Source organism: Scyliorhinus torazame, chromosome 4, assembly GCF_047496885.1.
Source record: "Scyliorhinus torazame isolate Kashiwa2021f chromosome 4, sScyTor2.1, whole genome shotgun sequence".
Classification (NCBI taxonomy): Eukaryota; Metazoa; Chordata; class Chondrichthyes; order Carcharhiniformes; family Scyliorhinidae; genus Scyliorhinus; species Scyliorhinus torazame.
In genome coordinates, this window is record NC_092710.1 from 277,662,888 (window position 1) to 277,690,264 (window position 27,377).

Consider the following 27,377-nt stretch of genomic DNA (forward strand, 5'->3'; position numbering starts at 1 on the left):
CACCAGAGTATGATTCTGGTTTACTAGTCCAGCGACACCACTATCACAGTGGATTCTATGATCCCGGTACAAATATTCATATTTGCATATTGGGTAAGAAGATCAAGCTTGGTTTCAGTACCTCTCCCCTGCAATGAAGGCAAGGTTAAATATCCAGCTGACAATCATGACCTGGGTAAATGAAGAGTGCAGTGGCCAAGGGACAAGTCAGCTTGTGAAATCACAAGTTTAGGTATGCAAAGTACTAAGTACTTGGTGTGGAGTAGTATATTCCAAAGCAGATGCTCAACTGTAAATAACTTTAATGGTACTTGAGCAATTGGAGTACATTGTAACAAAAATAAATCCTCTTTATTTGCATGGTTTTAAAAGATCTTTATCGCTTTAGAAAAATAAATGTTTTTTGCAAAACCAAAGTCTTACATAGTCTAAAATAGTTTTATTAATTATTCTTTCCCCATTCCCACAAAAACTAAAATTGTCATGTCACTTGACAATGTATTGGTTCTCAACCGTGAACCAGGGGATATGTTATTCTGACACACTTTGCTGATTCACATCTGTTGAATTTGAATAAAAGATTAGATTACAGCAATTGTTAGAAACTGCACTCCTTTCCAAGTGAAGGATGCCAGAATATTTTCAGATACTCCAGCAGACTCCTGCCATTATTCTGACAAGTGGTGTTGGGAGGGCATGGATATAGGACAGGGTGTGGACATGCCAGGTTCCAGCCTAAGGTGGGATTCCCTACTTGATCTGTAAATGGCAGCATCTCCACTAAAGGTCAATGACAACAGAGGACGTGGGGCCAGGGTCTCATTTCCTGGCTCCTCTTCTGGAGTTTGACAAATAGCTAGAGGCCAAAATAGCCACTGAGATGTGGGTGACATAAATAGGTACTTGATGGCTGGTGCTGACATGATAGGCTATTGGGCCTCTTTCCGTGTTGTAAACCACTTATGACTATGACACATGTTCCCCAAGTGGGAGGGGGTTTCCCAGACCAGAGATTTAAAAAAAGATTATTTGCACTGGTTCCCTGTATAAGTTTGGCAGGGGATGGTAGCATATATCCTACTCAGTACAGTAGAGGGGTAAGTATTCCAGGTTCCCCATCCCCAACACGCCATCAAACGTGGATGCTCATTTTACACCTGTCTGCCTAACCCATGCAAATTCTACTGTGTGCATTAGTAGGCACAACGCTGCTGCAGTTAACTGCCAGGGTTACATCCCTCATTAATTCAGCAACTTCACAACCTGAAACAGATCTGTACCATCAACATTAATTTCCATCTCCATTTTTTATCTGCACAGCAATGGCGATAGATCAAATAGTGAAATGGCTGAAAAAGTTTGATGATACCGATTGTTCAAAAATATAATTTGCCTCATAGTCCTGCATTTGATCAAAAAGTGCATTAATAACTTTTTGTTCCCAGGGATCTTTGATATTGATTGCCACAAGTTGACATCAGTTCCATATTGCCTTGGTTACTGGTGATGAGTTGAATAAGTAGAAGCAGCAGGTGCTGTCATGCACAAGACCAATGGATCCATTTTGCTTACATTAAGCAGCATATTAAAAATTAGCACTGTTAAGGACCAGCTAATGTAGCACTTACACCTTTCGACTGCCTTCACAAAACTGCATTTTATGCACATTTAAAACATTCATTGGCATCTTTTAAAATGCAGCTGGTTTCCTGAAAAGCTTGAATTTGTAAATTCAAAAGGGATTTACTTAATTATTCCTTTTGAGATTATCTTTTGATTTAAGCTCAAAAGTCACGAACACTTTGGAACAAACAGTCATAGATGCATTGTTAATTTGCTGCTGAATTGTCAATGACCTCATATTGTCTGGTGTTGCTGTTTCAGAGGTTAGACCATCGCTTTCTTTGGTTTCTTCTTCCCGGACGATCAAAGGTCTGCCCAGGGTCTGGCCAAGCAATCGGCATACTTCAAATGCTTTACGCCTTGAGTTAGCAACAGCTCGAAGACATGCTTGTCGTCTACACAAAACAAAATGGACTTTGGATTAAACTTTAATTTATGCATTTTTAGCTGAAAGGTATTACAGATGACAATAAGGCCGCAGATTTTAACTCACCGCTAATAAATAAGCGACAAGGTAGATAAAGTGGAGCGGCAGACTTACCTAGCCCTTATTAGTCCTAATTTAGCTGACTCCTTTTTCACATTGCGAAAGTCAAGGACACAAGGTCATCGGGACCCTCAAATTGGCAGTTGTGCGCTGATATCATCAATGTCCAATCTGACATTGTAACCTAAGTACAGGGTAGCAGTGATGAGCGAAACATGCTAGAAACAGTTGCTGGGTCCAGAATATAATCCTCCTCAGACTCCCAAAAGGAAATATTGAGCCTCCCCTGCCCAGGTCTTCCTCTCCTGCAGCACCCTTACTTGTGCTGGGCTCAGCTTCCCCCAGCAGCAGGAGTAGGCCGGGTCCGGGGGCCGGAGGAGTCAGGAACAGGGAGAAAACCCCTGTCCGACAGCAACAGATGGAGGAGCAGAGAAGGAGAAACAAGAGAAAGGAGAAGCGAAGGCGGTGATGCAGGACTAAGATCAATGTGGCGACTAGGGGCTTTTCACAGTAACTTCATTTGAAGCCTACTTGTGACAAGCCATTTTCATTTTCAAGAAGGGGAAAAAACACTACAACAGGCTGCAGCTGTTTAAAAAAATGTTTTTTTCCCCCCAAGATGGCGCCAGAGCATAGCGACTCTCCTACAGATCCTCTTCCCACAGCTTTTATTACTGTTATTTATAGTATGTTCTATGTTTTCATGTATGGAGCGATCTGCCTGGACTGTAAGCAGATCAATACTTTTCACTGTACTTCGGTACACGTAACAATAAATAAATAAAACCATTCCCTGAGCCACCTGCTACTGATATTTCTGTTACCACATGTCAGCCAGGCAGTGATTTGGGCAGGACATGTAAGTGAGGCACAAGATATAACTTTGTCATTCACTCTTGTTAACCCATGCATCGACCTTATCTGCAGTATAACTTGAACTCTGGATTTCCACAGGAAATTCCAGGAATCTTCCACCTAAGTTATAGCAGAAAATCAGCAGATTCTCTGAAGAATTATTGCAATTATTTTTTAATTTTTCCATTTAAGGGGTAATTTAGCATGGCCAATCCACCTGCCCTGCGCATCTTTGGGTTGTGGGGGTGAGACCGTCGTTGACACGGGGAGAATGTGCAAACTCCACATGGCCAGTGCCCTGCGGCCAGGATCGAACCCAGTTCCTCGGTGCCATGAGGCAGCAGTGTTAACCACTGTGCCATCTCGCCGCCCCAGTGTTAGTGTAATTTACTATAGTTTTATTAATCATCTGCTACATGTTCAGATTTCTGGATCAATAAATTCTCCAACTGTCTTGATAACTTCACAATATTATACTTTGAACCATAACTACTTTATATTTCCACAATTCCTGCAGAATTAAAAATTAAAACAATGAAATTAATTTTCTTCATTTGTAATGGAGTACAATACAATTCCTCCAACAGTAAACAAAATTGGCAGCACCTGAAACGCTCCTTTTCTATCGACCCAAACTCAGGGTCTAGCCTGAAGGTACAGTCCGAAGGTCATTGTTTTTTTTCTCCATCATATGCCAGGGTGTTTTGGATACATTGTAAAGAGATGTTAACGGATCCTGTGACATGATGGAATTGACAAAAAGGGCAGTTGGAAGTTAGTGACAATAAATTTAATGACTTTGTTTTGGATGACGGTGTTTGCAACAGAGGGTTAACTGATATAACTTTGAAGTCAATTCAATCCCAAGAAAAGATACGAATCTCAACTCCAATAAAGATGACAGATGTAGAACAGACTCCAAGGGAACATGGGTGATTTCCTGTAATAGATGTGGGCGTCACTGGATAGGCCAATATTTATTGCCCATCCCTAACTGCACACGAGAAGATGGTGGTGAAACACCTTCTTGAACTGCTGCAGTACACATGGTGTAGGTATACCCATACTGTTGCTAGGTTGGGAGTATTTGGATTTCGACCCAGAGACGACAAAAGAATGGCAATATATTTTTAGTTTAAGATGATGTGAGAGTTATGGGGTATTTACAGGTGACCTTGTTCCCATGCGCCGCCTGTCCTTCTTGGCAGCAGAAAATGCAGGTAGGGAAATTAATGCAATGCATCTTGTATGTGGGTACACACTGCAGTGCCGGTGCAGACACACTTATAGTGGTGTAATGTCGGGGGAAGACACTTACAAGGTGTCTCCTGCTGGGGTACTGTACTTTTTGCCCCTTTTCTTGGTGCCACAGATCGTTTATTCTTCGGAAACCCATATGGTTATTGTAGTAGAGGTATTTTATGACTGAAATGCCCAAACTAAATCAAGAAAAAGAAAGCTGGGAGCAGAAACCAATCGATGGTGTCCGAGGCCTCTTGGAGCTCAACGGTGTGTAAAATGGCGGTCAGTTTCTGGATCTCCTTCCACTCCACTAACGGCCGAGGTTCTTTCCAATACTTTAGCGAAAGAATTTCAAAAGCACTGACAAATTGTGTTGGAAGATCTCAAGGAATCTATTAAAGAGGCCTTGGCCCCAATTTGAGCAGCTGGGGAAAACTAATCGGACCACTGAAGTCCAGGGACCCATGATCAAAAGTATGGAGGTAGCCTTATCGGACCACAGAAATTGGATTGCTGTGCTGGAATCGAACGGTCTTCGGTGACCGAAACAATAGATCGATCCGAGCCAAGATGAATGACCTAGAATATAGGTTCAGGAGGCAAAATATTCTGATTGTGGGGTTGCCGGAGGGGATGGAGGTCCCATGCCCAGGGAGTACTTCTCAGGTATGCTCTGCAAGATGGTGGGTGAGGGTGGATTCACATTCCCTCCTGAACTGGACCAAGCCAATCGCACACTTTGGTCAAGGCCTTGTCCCGGAGATTCACCACATGCGGTGATGGTGAGGTTCCATAGCTTCAAGAAAGAGGAAAGAGTTTTGCGATGGGTAAAGGAACATTCAATCAGGTTCTATCAGAACACGGGTGTGGAGCCAGCAAAGAGGGCCGGGTTCAATGGAGTCAAGGTTGCCCTATGCAAGAGTGGAGTTTGGTACGGTTTGGTCTACCCAGCTTAGCTCAGAATTACTTTTAGGGAAAATACTATTTCTTCGACGTGCCGGTAGAGGCGGACTCTTTCATTGGCTCTGATGAAGGGTATATTTTATTGTTACATTATTGGAGTTTCAAGTTTGTTCTCGTTTTTTCTTTTTCTTGTTAGGGTTGAGTTCTTAGAGTTTTTGATTAGAATTTGGGTTTTACACCATGTGGCACACTGTTTGCTGTGTTTTTTAAAATATTTAGAGTACCCAATTCATTTTTTCCAATTAAGGGGTAGTTTAGCATGGCCAATCCACCAAGCTTGCACATTTTTGGATTGTGGGGCCGAAACCCACGCAAACACGGGGACAATGTGTCCTGTTTGCTGTGTTAATATACAACTTCCTTTCGGAGTGCAAGGTAAATGGGGGGGGGGTTTGTTGTTCATATCTATTTTTCTCCTTCTCCAGTCGGGAGCCGAACTGGAATAGTTTTTTTTAAGATAATGAGCTTAAGAGTTCTTGTTTTGTTAGACGTAGGTTTTAATAGTTTTTGTTTGCTTTGCTTCTATTTGAATTTGCACTTGGGTATGGTTGTATTCAATGGCATTAGAGTTGGGGGAGGGGGCTGGGGTTAGTTTGCTGATGCGGTCTGTAGATTTTTCTTTGTCCATCTTATGACTTGGTTTGGTGGCCATCTTGAGTGGATACTTTTGCAGTACCTTTCAAGTCAATCTCTCGGTGGAAATGGCTGATTCTGGATGGGGGGGGGGGGGGGCAGGGGGGAAAGAGACTCCAATTTGTTAGGTCACCTGGAACGTTAGGGGTTTCAGTGGCCCAATATGAAAAGATCGAGGGCATTTGCTCAACTTTAGAGTTTAAACACCAATGTGTTTTTGCAGCAGACCCATTTGCTGGTCATAGATCAAACTAGGCTGCATAAGGGCAGGTTTTTCATTCAGGTTTCGAAGGTAGGGCCGGGGGATATGATGACTTTAAAGAGTAAAATGGTTCAATTTTTTGCCTCTAAGATTTTAGCCAACCCCAACAGTCCATTTGTTCTTGGCTGTGGCACCGTGGTGAGCACCCCGATTGTCATAGTTAACATTTATTCCCCCAAATGGGATGATACGAATTATATTAATTCCCTTGCATACGTTTATTTTAGATGGGGATCTGAACATGTCTTGGACCCTAGATTGGACCGTTCCAAGCCTAAATCTCTTGCTTCATTGGGAATGGCCAGGGCTTTGTGTGGTCGGTGGCAGGAAGGGGGCGGGAAAGAGGCCCTTGGCATGTTTGACGCCCAAGCGATTAAGACTTCACATTTTTCACATGTCCATCAAGTATATTCGTATATTGATTTTTTTTTGTTTCAGATAGGTCTCCTCCCTTCAGTGGTGGCAGCTGAGTACTCAGCAACTATTATTTTGGATCATGCCTCATACTTCTTTGATTTGACGCTAGAGTCTGGCCCCACCCAATGTCCAGCATGGAGATTAGATACAACCCGATTAGCGGATATAAATGTGAGCGTATGTCCACTACATAGACTATATAAAATTAAACAAAGCCGAGTCAATCTCACATTCCACGGTGTGGGAGGCCCTTAAGGTAGTCCTGAGGGGGAAACTTATCTCTTATAGAGCACATTTGTTGAGGACGAGACTGGAGCAGCAGGGCCTGGGGGACTTGGTGGATGCCATTTTTGAAGTGGACCACCAGTTCTCGCTTAATCCTACCTTGAAGTTACCGGCAAGCAGGAAAAAACTGCAAACACAGTTCAAACTACTGTCGAGTAGCAGGGCGGTAAGTCAGTTGCGACATTCAAGGGGCATGTTTTCTGAATACGGGGAGAAGGCTAGTCGACTTTTGGCTCACCAGTTTAAATGGCAAGCGGCCTTCTGGGAGATTACACAGATAAGCAATTTGAGCGATAACCTCGTTTTAGCTCCTTCTCAGGTTAATGCAGCTTTTGAATCTTTTTACCATGATCTTTTAGATCGAAGCCTCCTGAAGACGGGTTGGTCATGTCTGACATTTTGGATGGCCTACATATCCCAACTGTTGAGGTGGATATCAATGGTGAATTGGGATCCCTATTACTCCCTGATGAAATTTTAAAATGTATTGGATTGATGCAAGATGGCAAAAAAGCCCCTAGCCTGGACGGCTTTCTGATTGTGTTCTGTAAGAAGTTCTTTGAGCAGCTCGTGCTTTTAATTCTGGACTTGTTCAATGATTCCCTACCCCGGGTGCAATTGCCCTCGACACTCACTCAAGCCTCTATCTCTCTACTTCTTAAGAGGGACAAAGACCGGACAGAATGTGGTTTGTACCCTCTTATTTTGCTTTTGAATGCAGATGCCAAGCTAATCGCCAAGATGCTGGCTCTTCAGCTGAAGCCTTACCTCCCATGTATAATCTGAGGATCAAATTGGCTTTGTGAAGTGCTGACAATTGTCAACCAATATACGTCGCCTGTGAAATGTTGCCTTTTTCCCCTCCTCAGTGCCCGAACTGGAGGTGATACTGTCTCTTGATGTTGAAAAGGCATTTGATAGAGTGGAGGAGTATTTATTTGAGATTCTTGAGAGGTTTGGTTTTGGCCACAAATTTATTTCTTGGATTAGTCTATTGTATAAAGCCCTCAACTGCCAGTGCTCGCATAAACATTTTGAACTCGGATTGCTTTCCTTTGGACAGGGGAGGCAGGGCTGTCCACTGTCCCCACTCATTTGCTTTGGCAATAGATCCTCTCGCTGAGGTTCTCTGTTAAGTGGAGGGGGATTAGTCGGGGAGGGGGTAGAGCATTGGGTGTCCCTTTACACAAACAACTATTTCTTTGTATTATGGATCCATCGACAACATCATGAAGATGCTTAGCACAGTTGGCTCTTTTCTGGGTACAAGTTGAACTTCGGCATGTTTCAGAAATATATGGTCAGATCCTTTCAACGGATTCTGTTCTGTTAAGTAGTGTGAGGACGAAAGGGGTGGGTGAATTGGGTTCATTAATGGTGAGGTGTGGAGTGAGGCCCTTTACAGGGTCAACTCTATGTCTTCATGTGCTCGGCTGAGCCTGATTCAGTTGAAGGTTTTGCATAGGACGCACTTGACCAGAGCAAGGCTGAGCAGGTTCTTCCCTGGTGTTGAGAATAGGTGTGAGTGCAGTTCTCTTGGGCAGGCTAACCATACGCATATGTTCAAGCCCTGTACCAAACTGATAGGCTTCTGGGCCTAATTCTTTGACAGCATGGCGGAGATACCCCATGTGGATTATAATCAGTGTCCGCTGGTGGCCATATCCAGGGTGTTGGATTCGCCAATGAGTCTGGGGTGACGGCGGATGTCCTTGCCTTTGCCTCGTTGATAGCAAGGAGATTAATTTTCCTTGGGTAGAGATCCCTCTCTCATCTAGTGCATCTCTTGGCTGGGTGACTTAATCCCATTTCTGCATTTGGAAAAGGTCAAGTTCACCATCAGGGGGTCAGTGGAGATGACAACCATTTATTTCCACATTTAAAGAGTTAGTCACCGTCAGTTGTTAGGGGTTTGGTGGCAGTCAGTTTTTGTTTTTAAGTTAATTAGGTGGGTTGTTTACCCGTTTTTTGATTGTAATGTTTTGCCTTTTTTCTGTTTGATTGTTTCGGGTTGCATTGACTATGAAAAATTACTTAATAAACAGGGCTGCGAATCAAGCGAGTTAACATCGAAACATAGAAAATAGGAGCAGGGGGAGGCTGATTAACCAACTCAAAAGCCCACTCCCCACTTCCGTCCCCCTTTTCCTTTGATCCCCTTCGCCCCAACGCTATATCTAACTGCTTCTTGAAAATGTACAATATTCTAGCCTCAACCACTGTGGTAACAAATTCCACAGGCTCACCACCCTCTGGGTGAAGAAATTTCTCCTCACCTCTGTCCTAAATGGTTCTTGAATGGTTCTTAGAAAGGAGACATGGTGAGGAAGCTTTTTGTCTTGCACTCATAAGGACTGATGGAGGAATACCGAATTTCAAAGGGAACAACAATTTATATTGTATAAGGAAAAGGGTGCTGGCTGGTTGTCAAGTGCACTCTGCTTGGTCAAGGCATTACCACCGTGATTGCACAAGGGAACAATTATTCCCCCAAGTTTTTGTTTAATTTAAAAAAGGCAAGTTGACTCTGATTTGTTGCTACGAGGAATGTACCAGAGTTGTCTCTAAGCTTTGAACTGAAAAAGGCTCAAGACAGGCCATAGTCTTTCTGTTTGAAGTAATATTTTCAATACACTATTCATCCAGCTCATGCTTCCAAAGCTCTGAATATAGTGTCCAACATTAGATACGATTCCACATTTGGGCGACACTTACCATTTTATCTGGGTGTGCTACGAATTACACAAACAACCAATTTAAGTTCATCAATTGGGCTAACAATGTGGCTTACTTATACTTGCTAGAAGTTACAAAGCCAGGGCTCTCCAAATGGAAACAAATGTCCAGGCATTGCGTTTTAATAACTGTACAATTGAAAAATATATAATCTTAAATTAAAAGTTTGATATATATATTTGTCTGTTAAGGAAGATAAAAATAGTTTGTTTCATTTAGATTTTGTTTATGAACCATGGTGCCAGGGAGTCCGGTTAGACATGTGACGAATATATATATATATTTATATATATTATATTCTTTATCAAGATGGATAGTGAGGTAGTTGATTCTGAGACCAGTGTCCTGAGCCTCATTATAGGTAACTATGATGGTATGAGACATGAGCTGACTATGACGGATTGGGAAACATTAGTGAAAAGAAGGATAGTGGTGAGCATTCAAAGAATGAATTCCCGGCTTGGGTAACTGTCTGTGCGGAGTCTGCACATTCGCCCCATGTCTGCGTGGGTTTCCTCCGGGCACTCTGGTTTCCTCCCACAAGCCCCGAAAGACGTGCTTATTAGGTGAATTGGACATTCTGAATTCCCCCTCAGTGTACTTGAATAGACGCCTCAGTCTGGCAACTAGGGAATATTCACAGTAACTTCATTGCAGGGTTAATGTAAACCTACTTGTGACACTAATAAAGATTATTATTATTATTATACTCAGCGAGATCTTGGTGTTCTTGTGCATCAGTCACTGAAAGTAAGCGTGCAGGTACAGCAGGCAGTAAAGGCGGCAAATATTATGTTGCCTTCATAGTGAGAGGATGAGAGTTCAGGAACAGGAATGTTTACTGCAAATATATAGGTCACACCTGGAGTAAGGTGTCCTTAGAACAAAGAAAAGTATAGCACAGGAACAGGCCCTTCGGCCCTCCAAGTCTGCACCGATCATACTGCCTGTCTAAATTTAAAACTTCTACAATTCCAGGGTCCGTATCCCTCTATTCCCATCCTATTCATATATTTGTCAAGACGCCCCTTAAACGTCACTATCGTACCTGCTTCACCACCTCCTCCGGCAGCGAGTTCTAGGCATCCACTATCCTCTTTGTAAAACACTTCTCTCGCTCATTAAACCTATATCCCCTAGTAATTAACTCTTCCACCTTGTATGAGGAAGGATGTCCTTGCTATGGAGGGAGTGCAGCGAAAGCTTACCAGGCTGATTCCTGGGATGGCGGGACTGTCATAATGGACACCACGGTAGCACAGTGGTTAGCACTGTTGCATCACCGCACCAGGGACCCAAGTTCGATTCCTAGTTTGGGTCACCGTGCGGAGTCCGCATGTTCTCCCTGTGTCTACGTGGGTTTCCTCCGTGTGCTCCAGTTTCCTCTCACAAGTCCCGAAAGACATGCCTATTAGGTAATTTGGACATTCTGAATTCTCCCTCTGTGTACCTGAACAGGTGCCGGAATGTGGCGACTAGGGGCTTTTCACAGTAACTTAATTGCAGTGTTAATGTAAGCATACTTGTGACAAAGATTATTATTATATGAGGAGAGTTGGTTAGGATTAAATTCATTGCAGTTTAGAAGCGTGAGATAAACTTTGAATTTAAGGATTAGACGGAGCAGATTCATAAAGAATGGTTCAGATGATGGGGCGTCCAGAACTAGGGGTCATAGTTTGAGGATAAGGAGTAAAACTTGTCTTAATTTCTCAAACCATTAAATATGTTTTGCTCCTGGGTAATAGATGTATAAAGTTGCCCATGTTACCTGATAGTTTCCACAGCCTCAGTCGTGTGATAGAATTGAGGTGAACCAACAACAACAGAACTGTCCAGTTTCTCCACGAACAGGTTACACAAGTTCTCCATCTTGCCAAAATCACTGAATATAACACAGACCTGGGGAAGAACAAAATGATGTTTTACAAAATGTAAAGTGGAATTAAAGTCCTTGATTTAACGAAGATAGAATGGCATTCAGTAATAGAAATATACATCACGCTTTTAGACTTAGGCTGGTTGGTTGATTTATCAGGAATATTAGCTTGAGCAATGGAAATAGTTCGTATAACCACCCCTTCCAATTTTTGTTTCAAGGTTACAAAATTCCAGTATATATTGTTAATTTAGCCTACAAGATGTGTTCTTGCTACAAGCTGTGTCTTTTATTTACTCCACCCATTGACTCAGACAAGTAATGTTGAAATATATCATATTCCCATTTGTGGGGTTGTCACTTTGAATATTTTCAAAATTTTAATTGGCTTTCAGTTTCTAAAAATGCAAAGTAGACATTAAGTTTTGTTTAGAAATTACAATACAGTTTTCCACTTCCATTTCAGTCTCATAGAAAGATTTACAAATTTTTGATCAATGCAAAACAAAAACCAAGCCATAATTCCATTCCTTATCCTGATTGGCGTTGAACTTAAAACATTTTAAGTCAGGTAAAGATGAAATTGAAACTCTCACTCATACAAATACAAGTTGAAGGTCAACTTTCAATATTCACGGATGATGGAATGCTGAGCAGAGGCGAAATGTTTCTTTGCAGGGAGGGAAACTGCATGTAAAGTCATCAGTGTGCTATGATGCACACCTGCCTCCATATTATAGCAACAACGGTAGGGTGCTGGGAGAAGAGGTCCTGCACCAGAATGCAGGAGATTGTGAAGGCCAAAGATGAAAAATCAGTTGGTTTTACACAAACACTGGGTGCTGAGTTCAGTTCAAGGCTTTGATAACAAGCGTCTCTCCAGGACTTCAGCACATAATGTAGGCCCTGTACTTTACTGCAGTACTGAGAAACAATTGCATAGCCAGATGTGCTATCCTTATGTTATACCAAGTGTGTTATCTCAAGTGTATATATAGGAAACTATTTGAAGAGCAGTATTTTCCCACTGTCTGCTCAAATTCTCTCCCAGCCAACCACAACTACTGCCCCCCCCCCCCCCCCAAAAAAAAAAAAGTGAAGAGACTAGATGCTGGTGTAATAACTAATATCTTCCAGAGCAGTAGTAGTTGGGTCCTCTCCTGTAATTCCCTATAAAAAACTTTTGTTTTCAGTTAGATTTTCTGGAGAAGCTACTTCGCTCTTTAAACCATATCAGAGAGGCTGCCAATCCAGATCACTACTGAGCATCAGCTGGTGATCGGTATGACAGCAGCTTCCAGAACCAAAGGCCTGAAAGAGGGGCTGTTTAGCACAGGGCTAAATCGCTGGCTTTGGAAGCAGACCAAGGCAGGCCAGCAGCACGGTTCGATTCCCGGAACAGCCTCCCCGAACAGGCGACGGAATGTGGTGACTAGGGGCTTTTGACAGTAACTTCATTTGAAGCCTACTTGTGACAATAAGCGATTTTCATTTCATTTCATTCACAATGGGGCCAATTTTCCTAGATTATTATCCAGTGCAAAGCAGAGAGGAAAAAAAAGAACTGATGGTTATAGGTTTCTGTTGTCCACATAGTTGTACGGTTTTCCCTGAGTAAGGCCTACAATCAGTAGGCCTTACTCAATGCTCTCAAAACCCTGCCAGGCTGACAGGTCTGAGACGGGACTGAGTCCCTTAAGTATAAGTTACTTTTTTTAAAAACTTAGAAAGCGGAGAGTGGCTAGTCAGAAAGTTGGAAAGAATATAAAGAATATCAAAGAAGGATAAAAAGATTGATAAGGAGGAAATAAAAAGAGTACAAGAGAAAGCTAGCTATTAATATAAAGACAGATAAAAAGTTTCTACAGATATTTAAAGAAAAAGAGTTAACAAAGTGAGTGTTGGTTCTATAGAAAGTGGGTCTGGGGAATTGATAATGGAAAGTTGGGCGAAGCTAGATGTATTTTGCATTGGTCTTCATATAGAGGACACAAGTAACATCCCCAAAATAACTGTGATTCAGGGTATAGTTTAATCAACACATAAATACAGCAGTTTTAACAAATTTATGAAAATTTGTACCTCTGCTTCCATTTGATAGGCATTTTCAACTCTTCGAAAATCTTTAGTCACTGTAACACTGTCCTCCTGGAACATTTGCAAACAAAGTATTCAATTAGGTAGCAATAGTGCAGGTTACATAAAATCATTCCCGCAACAAGTATGTACAATATCTTATTGCAAGCAGATAAGAGTAGTCTTGTGTTTCCTACCCCAATCTATTCCCCATTGGGGAAGAGAAGACATTTAATTCAATTCAGCCTGAATAGGATTCATTCTGCTGGAAGTGTTGATTCCTGCTAATAGTGAAATGGAGTTTGACATTAAGTCCGAGGGGACAAATTTGGACTTATTTTTCCAAGTGTGTGACTTCCGCAACTACAGGGCAATACAGCCAGAAGTCTTACCCTGAAGACAAAACTTTATTTTCCCATCTGGGACTAAGCCTGAAGAAAGGATTTGCTTGGCGGGCAGGGGAAAGGAGGTACATGGGGAGGCAGTGGTGTTGTTGCTGGACTAGTAATCCAGAGACCCAGGGCAATCCTGGGGACCCGGATTCAAATCGGGAAAATTAAATTCAATAAAAATCATGAATTAAGTCTCATGATGACCATGAAGCCATTGTTGACTGTTGTAAAACCCCACCTAGTTCACTAATGCCCTTTAGGGAAAGGAATCTGTCGTCTTTACCTGGTCTGGCCTACATGTAAAATCCTGATCCACAGCAATGTAGTTGCCTCTTAAAATGCCCTCAGGGTAGGCAATAAATACTGGCCCAGTCAGCAGCGTCCACACCCCAAAAATAATCTTAAAGACAGAAAAGTCCATGAGCTTCTCACACTCAATGATAGCGTCAGAAGAAAGGGGTGCAAAGAGTTGGTAGTGGGAAGAACAGCCAATGGTTATTTTTGCTATCCAGTGAATTTACATTGCAGAAGGAGGTCATTTGGCTCATCGAGTCTGCACCAGCCCTTGGAAAGAATACCCTACTTAAGCCCACCCTCCACCCTATCCGTGTAACCCAGTACCCCCCACCCAACCTTTTTGGACACACTAAGGGCAATTTATCATGGCCAATCCACCTAACCAGCACATCTTTGGACTGTGGGAGGAAACCAGAGCACCCGGAGGAAACCCAGGCAGACACGGGAAGAAAGTGCAAACACCACATACACAGTCACCAGAGGCCAGAATTGAACCCAGGTCGCTGGAGCTGTGAGGCAGCAGTGCTAACCACTGTGCCACCCTGATGTTCCTGGAGTATTGAGTGATTTGGACAGAAGAGGGTGAGACTGCTAGTGGTTGATGTAGTGATGAGTGGCTAAACAGCATCCAAACTTGCTGATAGGTCACAACCTGAAACATTAACTTGGGCGGGTTTCTCCGGTTCCCCAGCCACATGTTTCTCGTCCGCGCGCTGTTCACTGGCGGCGGGATTCTACCATCCTGCCGCTTGTCAATGGGATTTCCCATTGTAATCACTCCACGCTGCTGCGAAACCTGCTGACTGGGGTGCGCTCCCACCAGGAAAAGTGAATCGCAAGGACCGGAGAATCCTGGCCTTTGTTTCACTCTCCAGATGATGACAGACCTGCCGAGTATTTAAAGCATTCTATTTTACATTTCTAAAATCCGCCCTATTTTGCTTTTGAATAAAGTGTCTAATGGGATGGAAGAACAGAAGGATCTGGGGGTGCAGATACACAAATCAAAGTAAGTAATGTGAGTTAATAAGCCCATAATAAAATGCAAACAAAGTACTGGAATTCATTTCTGGAGGGATAAAATTAAAAAGCAGATAAGTTATGTTAAACTTGTACAGAACCTTGGTTAGATCAAATTTGGAGTACTGGACTGTGAACAGTTCTGGGCTCCATATTGTAAAAAAATGAGCCACTGAAGATGGTGCAACAGAGATTTATAAAATACTACCAGCACGGAGAGGTTTTGCCCATCAGGAAAACCAGAACATGGTGGGACTCCTTACTCCAGCAAGAATACTGAGGGGTGACCTGAAAGAGAACTTTAAAGATTACTGAAAAGGTTTGATAGAGTCAACATGGAAGATGGTTCCACTTGCAGGTGACACCAGAACTGAATGCCATAAATATAAACTCAACATGGAATTCAGAAGAACCTCCTTTAACCAGAGTCGTTAGACTGTGGAACTCACTATTACAAGTAGTTGTTGAGACAAATAGCACAGATGCATTTAAAGAAAAGGCAGATAAGCTTAGGGAGAAATGGATAGAGGCCTATGCTGATGGAGTTCATTGAAGAACAGATGGAGGAAGCTTGTGAGCAGCACAAACACAACATGGATCTATTGCACCCAATGGTCTGTTTCCATGCTGTAAATACGCTGTAATTCTCTGTAATGTGCAAAGAATTACAGCCCTTGGACGAGGGAGAAAAGATGAGGGAAATAATCAGAGTGGCAGAGAGAGTAAAGAATTGCTTTGGGAAGGGAGGAGTAAGGACTCTATTGCTGATTTCTCTCTCCTCGGATATTAAGTGCTCCACTGCTACTCCAGCCGAGAAAAGCTAACACAGCACTTAGTAGGGTTTGAGCCTGGGGCTGCTCTGGTCTGTATAGTTCAGTTACAACTCGAGAATTCTCCACTGCAGAACAAGTTCAGTTTCAAAACAAACGAGCACTTTAAATACTTAAAGTTAGTTTTGATTGGTTTAACATTGTTTTAATTAGCGCAGGGAAATTGAGTGTGGTCAGCATTCACTATTGATTTTCGCAGCTGTAGAAAGCATTCAGGGAAATGTTATCGATGTGACTGTTGAGCACAAACGAACATTCGGGATATTAATGAAATTGAATGCTTACTGCCGACTTGAAATTGATGCAACTTTTTTTAAGCAATGCTGTGTGCCATCTAGCAATATTTATTTTTGGCCCCTCATTAACAGGTAATCCCCTCGGAGACATTCTACTTCTTCGCTGTTCACTCGCTAACAAGTATGATTGTCCACCTAAGGAACTCCGTGTTATTGGTCATGGGCCCGATCCTAGAGCCACATTTTCAACCGTGCACTTGGCAAATGTTTCCAAGAGGTGGGATTGGTCCTTGGACTCTAGATCGCTGGTATTCCTTTCTCAGGCTCCTTTTCCAGGCCTCCTCCTGTCATACGGTGTCCCTGAAGAATTGTGTCCTTTCAATCAGGAGGTTCCTCCAAGTTGGTCTCTTCTGAGCAAGGGGTTCCCAGGCTTTAAAGTCAGTGTTGCATTTCTTGAGGTAAGACTTCATGGTGTCTTTGAAACACTTCCTCTGTCCTCTTCTTGTTCGGGAGCCTTCTATAATAATAATCTTTATTGTCACAAGTAGGCTTACATTAACACCGCAATGAATTACTGTAAAAAGCCCCTAGTCGCCACAGTCCAGCGCCTGTTCGGGTACAGAGGGAGAATTCAGAATGTCCAAATTACCTAACAAGCACGTCTTTCGGGACTTGTGGGAGGAAACCGGAGCACCCGGAGGAAACCCACGCAGACACAGGGAGAATGTGCAGACTTCCAAGCTGGGAATGGATAATATGGAGTTCGAAGTAAGCGGTCGTGCTGATCAATAAGTAATAATAATCTTTATTATTGAAAAAGCAGGCTTACATTAACACTGCAATCAAGTTACTGTGAAAATCTCCTAGTCGCCACACTCCGGCACCTGTTCGGGTATACCGAGGAAGAATTCAGAATATCCAAATTCAATAACAGCACGTCTTTCAGGACTTGCAGGAGAAAACCGGAACACCAGGAGGAAACCCATGCAGAATTCCATATTATCATGCTGCTTTTCCCCACCTCATTCCCATCGGCAGAGAAATGCTTATTTATTTGGACAGGAAGGGTTCCGATTTCTCCCACCGTAGGCTGACCTAGCATTTTACCTCCAAATCACATGATTTTTGGGTCACAGGCAGGGTCTTCCTGGGTCAGGTTGTGCTTGGTCCTGTGTTGGGTTCAGCATTGGTGGTCTGGTCGGGCGCTCCTGGAATCAGGCCTTCGAATAGGCCTGGTCGGACCTCCACGTAGAGTCTCCTCCTTTCCTCCATCTGCCGTTAAGCCGGGTCGGGCCGGGTCAAGTTGGGCGGTCCGAGAGCCGGGTTGGACTTCCAGGTCAGGCCTCATCCGCTTCCAGGTCAAGGTTGTATTAGAATTCATAATTTAACATATTCACTGTTACCAATCACAATTGTACAGAAATATGTACATTATGACAGTACTGGTAGCACCAGATACTGCCGATGGCATCATGGAACTGTTGGAAGCTACAATTTTCAACACGCCACCGAGAGAAGCTCAGTACCTTTTTGTGATTGTGTTTTACAATTGTACAACCAAGTGTCTACATAGAAGGTGAAGTCCATATAGCCCCATTGAATCAAATAACATACTGCATCAATTTGGGGACTGCACACTAAATACCGCCAGACTTTCACAAACCCTCAGGAGAAAAGATTATTGCATTGTGATTACTATATAAAGTTTCCATAGTCCCAGATGACCAGTCAGTTCAAAGGCCAGAATACCGGCATCTTTCACCTCCTGCACTCCCGGCTCGTCCGATACCCCAAATAGGTTAGCACTATTTGGGGTATCGGACGAGCCGGGAGTGCAGGAGGTTTCGCCTTAACCTGGGTGTTCACCACCTTAGACATCGTCCTCGCAATACCCCTCCAGAATCCTTCCAGCGCCGGGCATGCCCAGAACATATGGGTATGATTTGCTGGGCTCCCCGAGCACCTCCCATACCGGTCTTCCACCCCAAAGAACCTGCTCAGCCTCGCCCCTGTCATATGCGCTCCGTGAAGAACCTTAAATTGTATCAGGCTAAGCCTGGCACAAGAGGAGGAAGAATTAACCCTACCCAGGGCATCCGCCCACGTACCCTCGTCTATCTCCTCCCCAAACTTCTTCTCCCATTTACCCTTTAGCTCCTCCACTGAGGTCTCCTCCTCCTGCATCTCCTGGTAGATCGCCGATACCCTGCCCTCTCCAACCCACCCCCCCGAGAGCACCCTATCCTGGATCCTGAGAAGCAGCGGGAACTCCCTCACCTGCCATCTTACAAACTCCCTTACCTGAATGTACCTGAAGGCATTTCCGGGGGGGCGGGGGAGCCCAAATTTTTCCTCCAGCAACCCAAGGCTCGCAAACATCCCATCTAAAAACAGGTCCCCCACAGTCAACCTGTATCAATGATGAATGATGGAACAGTGTAGCTCAGGAGGCCATTCAGCCCAGTGTCTGTGCCAGTCTTTCAATCACAACCAACACATTACTTTAACTGCGCATTGGTATAAATGTGACCAATGTTGATGTGTCTCAACTCTCTGGGTGCTAAATGAACCCAATTGAAACACAAACTCTGACATGGGAATCCAGGCTCCTTTGCCAGACACGAGAATTAGTGACGGAGGAAGAGAGAAAATAAATATATATTTTTTAAATGCCTTTCGGGGTGTCTGAATGCCCAAAGTGCTTTAACCGCCAAATTGGGTAATTTTGAAATGGACGTCACTGTTGTAATGTAGGCAGCCAATTTGCACACAAGAGATACCACAATAATCAAATACCGTAATATGTGTTTGAGTGGATGTTAGTTGAGGGATAAATATCGACGGGGGGGGGGGGGGGAAGACCCTGCTCTGCTTTGAAATAGGGCCATGGAATAATTGTCATCAGGTCCGAGCCCTGCACTCAGGCCCCAGTCTGGATGGAGCGGAGTGGCGACCTGAAGCCTGTCTGGTGTGCGGGAGCAGCGGAGGCGGCTCGCGCTGCTGACAGACGCCGGCGCTCCCCTTACCCGCACGCCGTGGGCCCGGACGCTCTGCAGGATGTAGTCGAGCCGCCGGTTGACGCTGCTCTTGGCCGCCGCCGCCGCCTCCTTCCTGCTGCCCACCAGCACGCAGAGCCGAGCCCGGTTCGGCGGCGCCGTCACCTCGGCCGAGGCGCTGACCTGCACCTCCCGCTCGCCGGCCGGGGACGAGTGCGGCGACTGAGCGCCGCGATACTCTGACCGGCACCGTTTACTCTTCTCCTGGTCCGACAACAGCGACGCGAAGACCTGGGCCGGAGTGATCGCCATGGTTACCAAACCGCCGCGGAAAATGGCGGTGTGGGGGAGGGGAGGGGGGGGGCGGGGGTCTGCTGCCATGCCAACCGCCCCGCCCCGGGGGAGAGGGAGGCGAGACGGCGCGCATGCGCGCGGCAGCGACGCGTCACTCGCTGCTGACAATGGAGTGAATGAGATGCAGATACAGAGACAGGGAAAAAGAGAAACACAAAGGCTGGAGGTGGCCTAGAGTGATTAAATGAAAAAAATACTGATGGTGCAAGATAGGAGTGTGGTAATTAGACAAGCCAAGAAACAAAGATAGGGCCTGTGGAGAATTAGAGGCATTTAAGGAGTTTTTTTCACTCAGTGGATGGTGGGGATCTGGAACTGCGTGGTAGAGGCAGCTTGAAAAACAGCTTGAATATCATAGAAATCCCAACAGTGCTGAAAGAGGCCATTCGGGTCATCAAGTCTGTCCAGACCCTCTGAAAGAGCGAGCATCCTACCTAGGCCCGCTGCCCCCACCTTATCTCAGTGACCCCACCTGACTTGGACTCTTAAGGGGTAATTTAACATGGCCAATCCACCTAACCTGCATATCTTTGCACGGTGAGGGGAAACTGGAGCACCCGGAGGGAAAGAAATGCAGATACGGGGAGAACATGCAAACTCCACACAGTCAACCCAAGGCTGGAATTGAACCCAGGTCATGGACACCGTGAGGAAGCAATGTTAATCACTGTGCCATCATGCTTGAGCTTAATAATCTGCATGGATATAGACTAAAAGCTGTGAGGTGGCATAAGGCTAAATAACCTGAAAGCAAAATACTGAAATAGAAACAAAATGCTGGAAAAGCTCGGCAGGTTTAGCAGCGTCTGCAGAGAGAAAAAGAGAGTTAATGCTTTGAGTCTATGTGACGCAAAAGAAGAGTAATTCACTTACTCTGTTTATCGTATATTGGTTATTTATTTGATTTCTGATTGTATTTTCTATTTATTCCTACTGTTAAAAGTCCGAGGCCAGGCCTCCTGTTAGTTGCCAATAAATTTGAGTGGGAATTCACCAGCCGCCGTGAAGGAGGGGTGCATCTCATCTGCATCTCATTCACTCCATTGTCAGCAGGGGCTGGTTTAGCACAGTGAGCTAAACAGCTGGCTTGTAATGCAGAACAAGGCAGCAGCGCGGGTTCAATTCCCGTACCGGCCTCCCTGAACAGGTGCCGGAATGTGGCGACTGGGGGCTTTTCATAGTAACTTCATTGAAGCCTACTTGTGACAATAAGTTATTATTATGATAGGAGGCGGCTCACTAACGGTTGCTGGCGGGATCTTTCATTCCCGCTATAGTCTATGGCAATTTACATCCCTCATCATGCCTCTGTTGAGGAACCCGCAATGGGGGTCAACTTCAGTGGAACAAGAATAACCTGTCAGAGGGATGGGCTGGAGAAAATCCCACCCATTTTGTTTAAAGTAGAAAAAGGTTTCAATTTCAGAAACTTGCTAAGTGAAGAAAGAAATAAGATTCCACAGGTTTTGAAGCAACAAAAATAGCCTTCACAAGATCAGGAAGATTAAACAACTCACAATATCTTTCTTACACTCCAACACTCAGGATTAATTTGAGGGACATGTGAATAAACAAGCAAACAGTGGTCAAACACACTATACTGCGCAATAAATGCCAAATATGACCAAACCAGGTTGAATCCATTTGGGTGGAAATCAGGAATAGTAAGGCGAAAAAAATCACTGATAGGAGTAATCTATAGGCCACCAAATAGTAACATTATGGTGGGGCAGGCAATAAACAAAGAAATAACTGATTCATGTAGAAATGGTACAGCAGTTATCATGGGGGATTTTAATCTACATGTCGATTGGTTTAACCAGGTCGGTCAAGACAGCCTTGAGGAGGAGTTTATAGAATGTATCCGCGATAGTTTCCGAGAACAGTATGTAATGGAACCTACGAGGGAACAAGCAGTCCTAGATCTGGTCCTGTGTAATGAGACAGGATTGATTAATGATCTCATAGCTAGGGATCCTCTCGGAAGAAACAATCACAATATGGTGGAATTTAAAATACAGATGAAGGGTAAGAAGGTAAAATCAAACACTAGTGTTTTGTGCTTAAACAAAGGAGATTACAAAGGGATGAGAGAAGAACTAGCTAAGGTAGACTGGGAGCAAAGACTTTATGGTGAAACAGTTGAGGAACAGTGGAGAACCTTCCAAGCGATTTTTCACAGTGCTCAGTAAAGGTTTATACCAATAAAAAGGAAGGACGGTAGAAAGGGGGAAAATCAACCGTGGATATAGAATCATAGACATACAGTGCAGAAGGAGGCCATTCGGCCCATCGAGTCTGCACCGACCCACTTAAGCCCTCACTTCCACTCTATCCCCGTAACCCAATAATCCCATCCTAACCTTTTCGGACACTAAGGGCAATTTAGCATGGCCAGTCCACCTAACCTGCACATCTTTGGACTGTGGGAGGAAACCGGAGCACCCGGAGGAAACCCACGCAGACACGGGGAGAACGTGCAGACTCCGCACAGACAGTGACCCAGCGAGGAATCGAACCCGGGACCCTGGAGCTGTGAAGCCACAGTGCTAGTCACTGTGCTACTGTGCTGCCCCATATCTAAGGAAATAAGGGAGAGTATCAAATTGAAGGAAAAAGCATACAAAGTGGCAAATATTAGTGGGAGACTAGAGGACTGGGAAATCTTTAGGGGGCAACAGAAAGCTACTAAAAAAGCTATAAAGAAGAGTAAGATAGATTATGAGAGTAAACTTGCTCAGAATATAAAAACAGATAGTAAAAGTTTCTACAAATATATAAAACAAAAAAGAGTGGCTAAGGTAAATATTTGTCCTTTAGAGGATGAGAAGGAAGATTTAATAATGGGAGATGAGGAAATGGCTGAGGAACTGAACAGGTCTTTTGGGTCGGTCTTCACAGTGGAAGACACAAATAACATGCCAGTGACTGATAGAAATGAGGCTATGACAGGTGAGGACCTTGAGATGATTGTTATCACTAAGGAGGTAGTGATGGGCAAGCTAATGGGGCTAAAGGTAGACAAGTCTCCTGGCCCTGATGGAATGCATCCCAGAGTGCTAAAAGAGATGGCTAGGGAAATTGCAAATGCACTGGTGATAATTTACCAAAATTCACTAGACTCTGGGGTGGTCCCGGCAGATTGGAAATTAGCAAACGTGACACCACTGTTTAAAAAAGGAGGTAGGCAGAAAGTGGGTAATTATAGGTCAGTGAGCTTAACTTCGGTAGTAGGGAAGATGCTGGAATCTATCATCAAGGAAGAAATAGCGAGACATCTGGATGGAAATTGTCCCATTGGACAGACACAGCATGGGTTCATAAAGGGCAGGTCGTGCCTAACTAATTTAGTGGAATTTTTTGAGGACCTTACCAGTGCTGTAGATAACGGGGAGCCAATGGATGTGGTATATCTGGATTTCCAGAAAGCCTTTGACAAGGTGCCACACAAAAGATTGCTGCATAAGATAAAGATGCATAGCATTAAGGGTAAAGTAGTAGCATAGATGGAGGATTGGTTGATTAATAGAAAGCAAAGAGTGGGGATTAATGGGTGTTTCTCTGGTTGGCAATCAGTAGCTAGTGGTGTCCCTCAGGGATCAGTGTTGGGCCCACAATTGTTCACAATTTACATAGATGATTTGGAGTTGGGGACCAAGAGCAATGTGTTCAAGTTTGCAGACGACACTAAGATAAGTGGTAAAGCAAAAAGTGCAGAGGATACTGGAAGTCTGCAGAGGGATTTGGATAGGTTAAGTGAATGGGCTAGGGTCTGGCAGATGGAATACAAGGTTGACAAATGTGAGGTTATCCATTTTGGTAGGAATAACAGCAAAAAGGATTATTATTTAAATGATAAAATATTAAAACATGCTGCTGTGCAGAGAGACCTGTGTGTGGTAGTGCATGAGTCACAAAAAGTTGGTTTACAGGTGCAACAGGTGATTAAGAAGGCAAATGAAGGACTTCCGGGTGCGGCGATGACCAGCTAAGTCGCACGTTTCGGCAGCTCCCGGTGGAACGGACTTTTGGGCTCTTAATAGGAGCCCCATCGGCAATTTTAACGGCAAATAACACTGTGCGGTAATCCAGAAGGGAATCCCCCCTGGACACGGATGGAAAAAAGAGAGGAAAGTAGCCGGATTGCGGTGGATCCTCAAGAGCAGCGGCCAGGAAGGCAGGCACAAAGCAAGATGGCGTCGGAAGGAGGCAGTTTAATATGGGGCCCTGACCAACAAGAGTTCCTGCGGCGTTGCGTAGATGAACTCAAAAAGGAGATGAAGAAGGAGCTGTTGGCCCCGATATTACAAGCGATTGAGGGGCTAAAGGAGGAGCAAAAGACCCAGGAACAGGAGCTTCGGGTCGTGAAGGCAAAGGCTGCTGAGAATGAGGACGAGATGGCTATAGCCGTGTACTCCGTCCCCGTCACCTTTGGGATCAGTGCCCTTCCCAAAACAAAAAAAATCTATTCGTGAAAATACTTTATGTACATACCATACAGGGCCTGGTGGTGAAAACGGAGATCCACGAGGCACAACACAAAAGATGTGTGGAAAGGCTGGAGGTGCTGGAGAACAAAGCGAGGAGGAAGAACTTAAGGATTCTTGGTCTTCCCGAAGGTGCAGAAGGGGCGGACGTCGGGGCATATGTGAGCACGATGCTGCATTCGTTAATGGGATCGGAGGCCCCGACGGGTCCGCTGGAGGTGGAGGGAGCCAATCGAGTTATGGCGCGAAGACCGAGGGCTGGAGAAATTCCTCGAGCAATAGTTGTGAGATTTCTCCGATACAAGGACAGAGAGATGGTCCTCAGATGGGCCAAGAAAACTCGGAACAGTAGGTGGGAGAATGCGGTGATCCGCGTGTATCAAGATTGGAGTGCGGATAGCAAGCTTTAATCGGGCCAAGGCGGTGTTGCATAAAAGGAAGGTCAAATTCGGAATGTTGCAACCGGCAAGACTGTGGGTCACACATCTAGGGAAACACCACTATTTCGAAACGGCAGACGAAGCGTGGACATTTATTGTCGAGGAGAAGCTGGAGTGAGCGGGCCAGAAAAAGAGCGTTTGGGACAAAAGTGGGGGGGGTGAATTTGTGGGATGAAGGGGGAAGAGAAGACTTCCCAGATTGTTAAACCTGCGACCCTGTAACTTCTCTCTCTTCCCCATGTCGTGGGGGAGGGGGTGAGGGAGGATGAGGAGCTGTGGGCGCCGGCCATTGGGGGCGGGGCCAAAAGGGGAAGCGCGGGCTTTGTTCCCGCGCTATGGTAATCATGGCGGGAACAGGGAAGCAGGGAAGAGGGGGCCTCGCACAGTGTGAGCCGAGGTCACGGGGGGAAGCTGAGGTCGGCCAGAGTTTGCTGACTTCTGGGAGTAACATGGGGGGTGCAATTACGCTAGCTTGGGATCTAGCGGGGGGGGGGGGTTAACTGGGTTGCTGCTGCTGGGGAGAAGGGGGAGCTGGTATGGGAGGGGGGGGGTCAGGGCGGGGGGGCGCCTCCTGGGGGGGGGATACAACTACGTGGGAACCGGGTGAGGAGCTGGATTGAAAAAGGAAATGGCTAGTCGTCAAGGGGGGGTGGTAAAGAGCCCCCCAACCCGGTTGATCACGTGGAATGTGAGGGCTGAACGGGCCGATTAGGAGGGCACGGGTACTCGCACACCTAAAGAAACTTAAGGCAGATGTGGTTATGCTTCAGGAGACGCATCTGAAGCTGACAGACCAGGTTAGACTTCACAAAGGATTGATGGGGCAGGTGTTTCATTCGGGGCTAGATGCAAAAAACAGGGGGGTGGCCATACTAGTGGGGAAGCGGGTAATGTTTGAGGCAAAGACTATAGTGGCAGATAGTGGGGGCAGATACGTGATGGTGAGTGGCAAACTGCAAGGGGAGGCGGTGGTATTGGTGAACGTGTATGCCCCGAACTGGGATGATGCCAATTTTATGAGGCGTATGTTAGGACGAATCCCGGACCTAGAAGTGGGGAAGTTGGTAATGGGTGGAGACAGATCGAGGTCCAGGACCGGAAGGAGACCGGCTGCAGCTAGGGTGCTTAAGGATTTTATGGTGCAGATGGGAGGAGTAGATCCCTGGAGATTTAGTAGACCGAGGAGTAAGGAGTTTTCGTTTTTCTCCTATGTACATAAAGTATTTTCACGAATAGATTTTTTTTGTTTTGGGAAGGGCACTGATCCCAAAGGTGACGGGGACGGAGTACACGGCTATAGCCATTTCGGATCATGCTCCACATTGGGTGGACCTGGATATAGGGGAAGAAAAACAACAGCTTCCACCCTGGAGAATGGACATGGGATTATTGGCAGATGAGGGGGTGTGTTTAAGGGTGAGGGGGTGTATTGAAAGGTACTTGGAAATTAATGATAATGGGGAGGTACAGGTGGGAGTGGTCTGGGAGGCACTGAAGGCAGTGGTTAGAGGGGAGCTGATATCTATTAGGGCACATAAAGGAAAGCAGGAGGGTAGGAAAAGGGAGCAGTTGTTGAAAGAACTGCTGAGGGTGGACAGACAATACGCGGAGGCACCGGAGGAGGGACTATACAGGGAAAGGCAAAGGCTACATATAGAATTTGACTTGTTGACTACGGGTAAGGCAGAGGCACAATGGAGGAAGGCACAGGGTGTACAGTACGAATATGGGGAGAAGGCGAGTAGGTTGTTGGCCCACCAACTGAGGAAAAGGGGACCAGCGAGGGAGATAGGGGGGGTGAGAGATGAGGAGGGGGAGATGGAGCGGGGAGCGGAGAGAGTGAATGGAGTGTTCAAGGCATTTTATGAAAGATTATATGAAGCACAGCCCCCGGACGGGAAGGAGAGAATGAGTGCTTTCTGGATCAGCTGGAATTTCCTAAGGTGGAGGAACAGGAGTGAGTGGGGCTGGGAGCACAGATTGAGACGGAGGAAGTAGTGAAAGGGATTGGAAGCATGCAGGCGGGGAAGTCCCCGGGACCAGACGGATTCCCAGTTGAATTCTATAAGAAATATTTGGACTTGCTGGCCCTGCTACTGATGAGAACCTATAATGAGGCGAGGGAAAGGGGGCAGCTGCCCCCGACTATGTCAGAGGCAACGATATCGCTCGTCCTAAAGAAGGAAAAAGACCCGCTGCAATGCGGGTCATACAGGCCCATTTCCCTCCTGAATGTGGATGCTAAGATTCTGGCCAAGGTAATGGCAATGAGGATAGAGGATTGTGTCCCGGGGGTGGTCCATGAGGACCAACTGGGTTTGTGAAGGGGAGACAGCTAAATACAAATATACGGAGGCTGCTAGGGGTAATGATGATGCCCCCACCAGAGGGGGAAGCGGAGATAGTGGTGGCGATGGATGCCGAGAAAGCATTTGATAGAGTGGAGTGGAATTATTTGTGGGAGGTGTTGAGGAGATTTGGCTTTGGGGACGGGTATATCAGGTGGGTACAGTTGCTGTATAGGGCCCCGATGGCGAGCGTGGTCACGAATGGACGGGGGTCTGACTATTTTCGGCTCCATAGAGGGACGAGGCAGGGATGTCCTCTGTCCCCGTTATTGTTTGCACTGGCGATTGAACCCCTGGCCATGGCACTGAGGGGTTCCAGGAAGTGGAGGGGAGTACTTAGGGGGGGTGAAGAACACCGGGTATCTCTGTATGCTGATGATTTGTTGCTATATGTGGCGGACCCGGTGGAGGGGATGCCAGAGATAATGCGGATACTTAGGGAGTTTGGGGATTTTTCAGGGTATAAACTGAACATGGGGAAAAGTGAGCTATTTGTGGTGCATCCGGGGGGGCAGAGCA

General features: G+C 45.3%; 1 protein-coding gene across 2 annotated transcripts; it reads right to left on the reverse strand.

Moving 5' to 3' along the window:
* Positions 1–285: 285 nt before the first annotated feature.
* Positions 286–19,575, reverse strand: irak1bp1 (interleukin-1 receptor-associated kinase 1 binding protein 1). Of its 2 annotated transcripts, XM_072499826.1 has the most exons (5): positions 19,260–19,575; positions 14,134–14,250; positions 13,465–13,530; positions 11,275–11,405; positions 286–2,018 (listed from the first exon to the last, which is right to left on the reverse strand). In XM_072499826.1, the coding sequence occupies exons 1-5, from the start codon at positions 19,539–19,541 to the stop codon at positions 1,748–1,750; spliced, it is 867 nt and encodes a 288-aa protein (XP_072355927.1). In that variant the 5' UTR covers positions 19,542–19,575; the 3' UTR covers positions 286–1,747. The 2 variants fall into 2 exon arrangements, with proteins under 2 accessions (XP_072355927.1, XP_072355928.1); XM_072499827.1 differs by lacking the exon at positions 14,134–14,250.
* Between the last annotated feature and the right edge of the window lie 7,802 nt (positions 19,576–27,377).